The 9,732-nt window shown below is 38.6% G+C and overlaps 1 protein-coding gene across 3 annotated transcripts; it reads left to right on the top strand.

Moving 5' to 3' along the window:
- The first annotated feature begins 456 nt into the window (after positions 1-456).
- Positions 457-9,474, top strand: LOC119218809 (uncharacterized). 3 transcript variants are annotated; one of them, XM_037473515.2, is made up of 10 exons: positions 457-516; positions 612-793; positions 2,594-2,696; positions 2,939-3,052; positions 3,140-3,196; positions 3,962-4,099; positions 5,048-5,095; positions 5,277-5,390; positions 7,285-7,374; positions 8,248-9,474. In XM_037473515.2, exons 2-10 carry the CDS (start codon positions 645-647, stop codon positions 8,353-8,355), a joined length of 921 nt encoding a protein of 306 aa, XP_037329412.1. In that variant the 5' UTR covers positions 457-516; positions 612-644; the 3' UTR covers positions 8,356-9,474. The 3 variants fall into 3 exon arrangements, with proteins under 3 accessions (XP_037329412.1, XP_037329413.1, XP_037329414.1); XM_037473516.2 differs by lacking the exon at positions 457-516 and having other exon boundaries at positions 582-793; positions 2,597-2,696; XM_037473517.2 differs by lacking the exons at positions 457-516; positions 5,048-5,095 and having other exon boundaries at positions 584-793.
- The last annotated feature ends 258 nt before the right edge of the window (positions 9,475-9,732 follow it).

Below are 9,732 nucleotides of genomic sequence, written 5' to 3'. Positions count from 1 at the left end.
GTATGAGCACTTCAGCATAGATAATAGTAAAATTAGTATACTCCACACCTTGAGCTAATTAATGGAGAAAACAAATGCAGGATTATTTTATTGAGAATAAACTCATCAGTAGTTCTCATCATCCATACAGACAGAGGCACTCCACAGCAGCTACAGATGGACAATAAAAAAAATGGTTGGGACATTGTTGCTTGACTTTATGATAAGTTATTGTATCGATTATCGCTTAGCTACCTACTGGAAGAAGGAGAATGAGATCTTGTATGTTCATATTAACTTTTTTCAAGAGAAGACTTAATTCTATATTTTGTTTTTATTGTATAAATAGGCCTAATGCGTGATGCTATAATATGTGATATACATTTTCTTGTTGATACAAAGCAAAGGTTTATGGGCTGTTAAGTCACCTTAATGTGTGTGTGTAATATATATATATATATATATATATATATATATATATATATATATATATACACAGAGAGAGAGAGAGACTCTAATAGAAAGAAACCCAAATAGGTAAGTACCTACCTAAGAAAATGTGCTTAATAGATTATAATTTCAACATCAGTAAGTGAGCTACACTTTTAAGGAAGGTAGGTTCTATCCAATAGGAGCCAGGCCGACTCTACGTCCTGCAGTCGTGCATGCAGAAATCGCTGCATCATCCCCTGCATCATCCGTGCTGCAGTGTAATCTTGCTCCTGAACACACCCTGCTGCAGCCTGCACAGCAACCGGACCACAGCGACACTTTTACCGGGAAGCTACGGGGAGGCGGCTGGGACACCAAGGAGGTAAGACCGTAGTCTTACTGCATTTCGTCCCACGGAACAAATTAGGACAGGTAACGTTAACGTGGGACAAAAACAAGTGTCATTGATGCCAGGAGGGGGACGCGCGGGGTGGCTGTGACGTCACCGCCTTCATGCGTTATCACAATAGTTTCAGCGGTCAAAGAAAGAACGGCATAGAACTTTAAGGAGGCACGTGCCTGTACAAATAAATATCCAGGGCTCGTGCCCGCAAAGCCTCCACCTGTGCTCGAGCTGGCCGTGGAGCTGTGGCAGGTCCCGCTGCGGCCCTCCGTGGCCCCGTGTCTGCTGCATCGAATGTTCTCGATATTCGCGGTCATAACATGAAGCACTGAATGTCTGTCAAAAACCAGCATGTCTGTAATATTTCCCATTACTAACTCTGGTAAAGCTGGAAAGTGATTGAAGAATTGGGACTTTGCAGATAAATAAATTGGTCACACACTACTGTAAAATACAAAACACCACCTCTCTGTAAACACTGCGGTCATGTGGACCTCGTTTTAAAATGTATTAATTGTAACAGTATCTCAGTAGACATTTACACTATTAAACATGTAATCAGAATAAAAGCTATTTAATCAAAAATTCCAGACAATAACTAACATACATGTGTCATGAACTTTTCTGACCATAATACAGAAAATAAAGATATTATATTTCTCAAAAAAAAGTATATGTTCAAAAAGATAATACAAATATTTTTCATGTAGGGTACATAAATTAAGAACCTCTCTTACTACTGTAATCCAGGAAATGAAATATTCATAATGTACAAAGTAAGAGGTAATATTAAGGTCCTATTAAAGCAGTTTTCTCAATGATTCCAAATGAATGGAACCTCTGTGAACAAGCTGATACTAGCACTATTAATAACACTAATATTACTAGTAGTTGTAGTAGTAGTGCTACTACAACAACTGATACTACTATTACTAACACTACTACAACTAGTATTTTGACTGCTATTAATACTAAAATAGTAGTAGTAGCACTAAAAATGCTACTAGTGGTAGTGACCCAACTGATTTGACCTACAATAAAAGAAGTACTACTACATTTATACTGCTATTACTACTACAACTACTCAGTTTACTCCAAATACTACTTTTCTTGACCTTTCAACTGTATGTCAGGCTTCATCAGTGAATGAGGCTCTTATGCTATGTTCAAACTGAACGCAACACAAGCGTTTCAAGCCACACGATTACATACGATGTACAATGAGACTGGAGCCAAATCTGTGATACCGTGGCAGGTCTTCCCATGTCGAGTTTGCGGCAAAGTCGACACAATTTCAAACTAAGCTGCGGCAAACGCAAAACTAATGTTGTAATTGGGAGTCTATGCTATTCAGTACACAAACACAACGACATGTTTAGTGGTCCAACGTGAGTAGGACTTCCACAACGTGTACAGAGTCACTATGTCTTCTGTGTTTAATGCGAAGGAAAAACACTGGCGGAAAGTTGAACTGTTTAAGGGTGATAAGCCACGCACCCTGTCAGTTGCGTCTAGCGTGAATCACACCATTAATGCGAATTGAACACAGATTGGCCCCAGAGAGTCCGTGGCGCGTTTAAGGTTTAAGGCGTTAGAGGCGACGTTTGGTGTGAACGTAGCATTAGGATTCCCAATCTGAAAACAGGTCCCTCACAGTTAAAAGGCTGTAGGAACATTGGAAATCTCCAGCATCGTGAAAAACACTGTGAAGCCTGTATTGTTTTCTCCTTTTTTTTCACTCAATCATTTTGTAAATGATTTGTTCTTTTTCTCCATCAGCAGCAAGATGGCTTTTGATGACAAAGATCCAACGCCTGCATTGGGGACCCTTTCCCCTGGCCAACTGCAGTCCCACCTCAAGATGGAGCCAAAGACTCTAGGGGTAAGGGATCTGACAAAATATCAATGTTTACTTTAAGTTTCACATTAGATGCAGAGAGTCTGCTGCTGTGCTAACCACAATCACTTTAGTCCCCACTGTGTGAACTATTTCTACTTTTACTAGATCAGTTTGCTCTTATAATGTAAGATACAGACTGTACAAAGTGGATCACTGTTGAAGTGAACATCAAACTTTTATTACCCAAGTAAATAAAGATGAATGTGCACCTCCTTCTCTCTCAGGCAATCCAGATTGTTATTGGGGCTTTGATTCTCTGTCTGAGTGCCTCCGTGCTCCAGATCCATGAGGTCCACTTCACAGGAGATGTAGCCCTCTTCCTGATAGTTGTGATACAGGTCAGTTTTGGTAAACATGTCATGTTGTTAGATATTTCCCACAGCAGAAAATACTGTATCTAAGTAAGCGGTACTGTAACCCACCAGGTGACCTTGTCTGGTTCAGTGTTGGTCCACAGTGGAAGGAAACCTACTCTGTTTTGGGTGAGTATGTATCCACACTGGTCAAAAAAGAGTCGATATTTACTGATTTGACCATGATTTGAAGGTTATTCTTCCTCCAATGGAACACAATTGAGGAACAGTTACTTTTATTCATTTTTTAATATTGAAATATTTGACTTGTGTTCAGCGGTGCCATTTGGAATCACTCAGGGCCTCATGTACCTACATTAGCAAACGTAGCGTTATCAGCGCCACGTAAAACGCGCAGGTGGCGCTCGCTTTGACAACTTCAGTCTACGTCGTATTTACAAACCCTGCAGCTCATCAGGTAATCAGCGCCTTTCTTCAGCCCTCTGCATTTAAATGCCAAGTGAATGGACCTCCTTCTCTCTTTCTATCATGGATCAGCCAAAGTCAAAACAGAGAAACTAAAAATCAGTGACAATGAGGTTGGTGTTAATTGGGCATCAGTGGTGGGGAAATGCATGTATTGACTAGTGCGCTGTAGCAAAGGGTTGAGTACTTGTGCTGTGATACGGAGGAGTGCAGACGGCGATATTCCTACTGATGACTGTTTGAAATTATCTTTGAACTGGATGGTCATTTTAATCTAAACCACACACTTGAACGCTTGTGAGGGGATAAAACTTGTCCACAGACTCACTAGGGGAAAATAATATCAGATTTGCAGACTTGACAGTAACAGAAGGGTAATAGAAGCCTTATCAGCGTAGTGCATGGAAGAGACATGCTTTTCGATGGCGGGTTAGGTTTGGAGTAAAGCACTTCTGTTGTCATTTTTAGGTGAAATTCGTCCTGGTGCTACACCTCATCAGTGCTGCATTTGCCACAGCTGCTTTGGGTCTCATGTCCAAACATCTGCCCTACCGCCAGGACTCCTACCACTGTGAACACTGCCGCAGACTGGAGCTACATGCCGTGGTATTGTCTTGAAGACCTGTACACACAGGCACCATAGGATATACATTAGATTCAATGATCATGAAACAATCTGGGGCATAAGAAAATAGCAAATACTGTAACAAAGCTGTAAAGTGAATTGACATGTGGTCAATTAATGTTTAGGAATATCTGATTAGTAATATCATCCACAGCACTAGACTAAAGGATCAGTATTGATATTGAAATGAAGCAGCCTGTGATATGTTTATCTCTGGGAGACGAGAGTCTTTCCTGGTGCAAGACTGAAACAATGTTTGCAGGACACATAGTGTATTTTGCTGAACAAAAGTACCTCTCTCAGGTTCTACTGTCTTTTGTCTCCGTCAGTCTAAAAATACATTTCCCAGTCCATCTGTGAATGTAAAAAGAAGTAGCAGTGGTTGAGCCTGCTGGCTGTCACATCCTCGCAGATATTTAATGGTCAACTACTATTTTTTATATTTACTAATAGCCTCTTTCCCAAAGTGATAGAATGTTTGGAGTAGACTCATATTTTTTTAACTGACTTGTTTTTATTGTTATTTATACATGTCCTCTTTTGAGCTGAATGCACCATTTAGCAACTGCTTTTTAAGACAAAATGTACAGGTGGGATTATTTTAATTAAACTTTAAATTTAAACCTTCACAAAACCCATTGACTTCTGAAAACATGAGCACACGGGGAACGTGTAGTCTGGTGGAGGGAGCTGCAGCAGCGTGGAGATATCACATGAAATGAGCTGCAGAAATAATATACAATACAACAAATAAATATATACATGGCAACGGGGTCCCAAATGCATGATTCTTTGTCACTCCGTAGAGGAGGTAAGCTAGGTAGTATCCACAAAACCACATCAGATCCCAGTAGAGTCACATAAATTCATAATGAACATACATGTGAAGAAGAAGACTCCCTTTTTCTCTGTCTTTACTGTCACTACAGCAACATTGTTTCAGGAAATGCACCGGGCTGATCGAGCAAAAGTGTAAAGTAAGTGATTGACTACTGTTACAACTAATACTTTGGTCAGATAGGCTCTGTTGTCTTGTCGAGTGCATGGATTTGATACACATATTTTACACTTCTATTTGTTCATGCTCTCATCAGTGTCACATTAAGAAACTCTTTGTTCCAACGCACATACTCTTCCTGTTCTGATTTTTCTGGCTAGCTGTTGATTGATGGGATCCTGGGGACGCTGGTGATTTTCCTGGTGCTGGAGTTGTTGATTTGCATCACAGCCATGCTGTTTGGACTCACTGTCCTAGCTGCTGGTGGAACCCAGGTGAACCCTTCAAGTACCCAAAGTATCCAAATAATGCTTAACTATAGGGTTACAATTCAGACATTGGTAAATGGGCTAGTTCACATATTTAGAATATTAACATACAGGTAAATGCAATAAGGGAATTGGGGGTATGAATAATTCGTTTTTCAATACTACTTTCAATAAGTAAATGTCATTAAATAGAAATTAAGTTGGGGCCCACCAGAAGTTTATTGTATTTTAGGCTAAGTGCTTTTCTTTGTTGAAAGTGAGTTGTGCTTTCACAGGGACAAGTGCAGCTTTTACAAAGTCACTCTGCTGGCCATGACAGTTTTCCAATTTCCTTTTGAAAAACGGTGCCTGAGTCATGCCAAAGCCAATCAGCGTTGAAATACTCCACTCGTCATCACCTATGGAGGACCAAAAATTACTGAAAAAATAGTATGAATAAATGAATGATCAAATGTATAAATAAGAGATGATCTAAAATAAGTTAGTGGACAGGTGAACAAGACTAGTGCAAGACAAGTGCAATGACAATAAAGTTAAATTGAATCTACTCTAAAAGATGAAAACAAATGGATGAAGTGAAATTAGTGACAGGTTTGTGGTTTGTAAAATCAGTGATTGAAGTTTAATCAAAGAAAATTCTGTTGTTTATTTGTTCTATGGTTTACCCTCGTTCAGGATTATACTGTATACCCCTGGTATAGTTATGTAGATTAGTGGGTCGTCTGCATAATTAGCATAGCATACTTTTTACTTCCATGTTTCTTTCAACATGGGGAACACCACATGTTTTCGGTCTGCTCTGATGTGAAATTAGCTGTGATACAAAGTATTGTCCACCGTTCAAGTAGGATTCAAACGAGTCCAGTGCTGTGTCCTTCCCAGGATTCTAGTCTGTTTGGTATGTCATGGTCGACCGTGTCCAACGCAGTACTGACATCCAGTAACATTAAGACTCTAGTTCTACCACTGTCCCTGTTTACTGTACTTGAAAACCATCACAACTGCAATTTCAGTACTGTGGTGCATTAGACATTAAATCACTTATTTACGGCCAAGACGTCATTAAGCTGTAGAAAAGGTCCTTTCAGTGATAAAAAATAATTCTACCTAAAGAGTTGGGGTTTGATATTGGCCTATAATATTTATTTGTTAGACTTTTTAAGGATGGGATGAATAACTGCACTTTTGTGGCCTTGTGGGCAGACACCTGAGAGAAGGGATGTGCTTACAATTTGTAAGAGATCAGTGGTCAAGGAGTTTGAAATAATCTTTAAAAAGTATGTTGGTATGATATCTAGGCAGCAGGTGGAAGACTTCAGATGTTGTATAATGTCTTCCAGACTTCCATGGTTGATTGCAAAAAAATCATTAAATGGATGTTATTTAGAGATGCGGAGGAAGTCATCTCTGAAGTCACAGACCCCTGTAGGGCAGCAACAAAAAATTATTTAAATTTGATTATTAAGAGTCTGCAACGAATTTCATTATTGATTCTTGTGTTGCAACTTATTGCCACTTAAGTCGCTTCTGTTTGACACCTTGAGGGATTCCTCTGCACCAGAGCGTTGTGTATTATAGAGCCCAGCTATATATTGCTCTGCTATACCAGATTATGAGAAAACAGAAAATTCAGAATAAAATATATGCTATAGTTTAAAGACAAAATACATGTATTTTATTTTTTTACATTTTCTGACACCAGTATTTAGTATTTTAATTCAATACATTTATTTGAGGGGTATTTTTTAATTAGTATCAAACATTCTGATTATACTGACCATCTAATTCATTAAAACATTCTTCATAATGTATGATCATTTTTTTCATGAAGCATTATGAACAGTTAGTGTAACTATAATAATCCAGTTTTTAACAATGTGTGTTGGTGTGTGTCCTGCAGGCTCCCAGTAAGAGACCCGTCTACCCTCAGACGCGTCCTCCACCTGTTCCAGCTACGCAGACGCCTCCAGCTGCAGCCGAGGCCTCTCAGGTAATAATTACACTTTAATTCCTCTTTTTGCTGTTTGGTACATTTGTTTGAAACACATATGAACACAAATACATGTAAATATATTAGGGCTGTCAATAGATTAAAAAAAACTAATTAATTGCACATCTTGAAATGATTAATCGTGATTTAAAGTTTGTCAAGTAATGAAAAATAAATTGAAGAATTAACAAACATTAATATTATATTAAACACAAATAAAGACCCATTTGATCATCTCCAATGCAGAATTTCTCTGGGTCGCTGTGTTTGAATAGCCAACAATCTCCTGATGTTTAGCCAAGACGTTTTTTGGCAACAATGGTGGTCCTTTTCAGACCGTGTGCTGCGCATGGTAGATGTGGAGATGCATAGCTGTGTGTAAAGTGGTCCCTTTGTTTGTGGGGGAATTCCTCTGGAATGTTCTCCTCTGTTTGTTTGACTTTTAATGCAAAATGCTCTCTCTCCCCCGTCAGCTATCGTCTTGCTTTGCTCGATGCCACTGACTGCAGCTGGCGGCGGTTTTGTTTCCGGCGTCAATTTTGTTTTCTTGCGGCACACCGGGAGATAGGAAGTAAACAAATCTAATAAATCAGGCGGAGATGTTTTCTGACGTTGGTCTCCTGAAGTCTGTACGAAAACATTTAAGACACAAAAACTTCTAATTTCTTTCCTGCCTCTCAAACAGAGGTGGTGTAAGTGATATGTTTTTGATTGGTTTTTTTTACACATTGTTAACCATAGTGTAGGGCGATTTCATGTTGAATTAGCCACAATAGAATATGACACAATAGCACACTAATGACACATTAAATAAGCATTCAACATGTTTTATATCCTATGCAAGTAATTTTACTGCTATTTGTGTGTCAACAGGTGTCTGTAGTTGTGACCGGACCAGATTCAGAGCAGATGGAGGACATCTCAACCCCACCCACTGAACCCCAGGTGGAGCCAATAGAATCGGTGACAACCCAGCCGTGAACTCTGCAAATACGGCTCTCTGAGGTGTTATGTCACGGCAGAATGTAAATACGGATGTCACCTGAGAAAAACTATTCTTGTCAGAGTCATGTAGGTAATTAAAATCTTACCTATTATAATGTGACAACAAACCTTCTGTTGGTGAGTCAGAGGCTGGAATATAAGAAGTATAAAAGTATTGTTGAATTAATAAATGTGTGTCCCAACAATGTGCAAGAGGTAGTCATCCTGTCCTTGATAAGATGATCACAGAATTAATATTTCACTTCTGCAACCACAGTACATGAGTACAGCATGTATATGATATGGATCAATGTAACATGTTCATGTTGATGTATTAATATCATTAAAAGAATAGAGGATTAGTAATTTAGATCAGTGATTCTCAACTGGTAGGTCGCGCGGACTCGTTTTTAGTGGGTTGCGGGCCTTTGCATGGGAAAAAAATAAAATAATAAAATAAATAATACATTTTATTTTGAAGGGACTTTTTCTAATGCAGCGGAGTGTCGTTTTTTTGCCGGCTCGTTCGTCCATGTTTTCAGTCAAGCGCGGCAATTAGAACGGGAAAAGATAACACTTTTCGGCTTGTCATTAAGGAGTGATGGTGGGTCCCGGAGCCAGACAAGTTGAGAACCACTGATTTAGATAAATAAAAGTGACACACACACAGCCAGAGTCTCAGGATAAGATCCTGACACCACTAGTATGTAGTACACTATAATCACGTATCTTAAGAGTCCGTGCACATTGTTTATGTGAGTAATGGTAAATTTACAATATATCAGTCGCAAATAGTTTTCTTACTTAAAACATGTTTGACTGTTGAAATGTTTTTGTGTGGTTATGAAACACACCTTTTATTGTTTTTATGTTATTTGAAGTTAATATCATTGTAATGTTAATTTATTGTTGGCTGTAATATATTAGAACTGTCATTCTGATCCCAACTTAAAGGAGTATACTGTTGATTTATTACTTTCAGCAAGTGGGGGATTTAAAAGAGTGAAAGAAAGGATATTAGGATTATTATTATTCAGATATTTGAGTTCAGTAGTTGTCCCGTTTAAAAACATTGTACTACGTCAAGACAAAATAAATGCATCTGTCTATCTGTCATACACTTCTATTTTTCAATCCCCAAGGCACAATAACCCTGAATATTTATAATGAGGAGGGTTTGGTAACAACTATAAGAATAAAAACATATGTGTGCAGTTCATAAAATGATTCAAAGGATTTCTAACAATGTACTAAGAATTCAATCTGAATGTGGGATTTTATAGGGGGCGTTTAATACATTTGAATGATGTCCGTCTTCATTATATCATCATGATGTGTCAAACCTAATGCTGCTTGTCAGTCAAACAGTTTAAA

Source organism: Pungitius pungitius, chromosome 17 (assembly GCF_949316345.1).
Source record: "Pungitius pungitius chromosome 17, fPunPun2.1, whole genome shotgun sequence".
In the NCBI taxonomy this organism is placed as follows: Eukaryota; Metazoa; Chordata; class Actinopteri; order Perciformes; family Gasterosteidae; genus Pungitius; species Pungitius pungitius.
Note: the sequence above shows the minus strand (reverse complement) of the source record. Positions and strands in the feature narration are given on the sequence as shown.

What these genes read in the sequence shown, in the direction of transcription:
- LOC119218809 (XM_037473515.2), top strand. Translation starts at nt 645, where the DNA reads ATGCAGAAATCGCTGCATCATCCCCTGCATCATCCGTGCTGCAGTGTA. An exon ending in GCGGCTGGGACACCAAGGAG is followed by an intron (nt 794 to 2,593) that starts GTAAGACCGTAG and finishes TTTCTCCATCAG; the next exon opens with CAGCAAGATGGCTTTTGATG. An exon ending in GACTGGAGCTACATGCCGTG is followed by an intron (nt 4,100 to 5,047) that starts GTATTGTCTTGA and finishes CTGTCACTACAG; the next exon opens with CAACATTGTTTCAGGAAATG.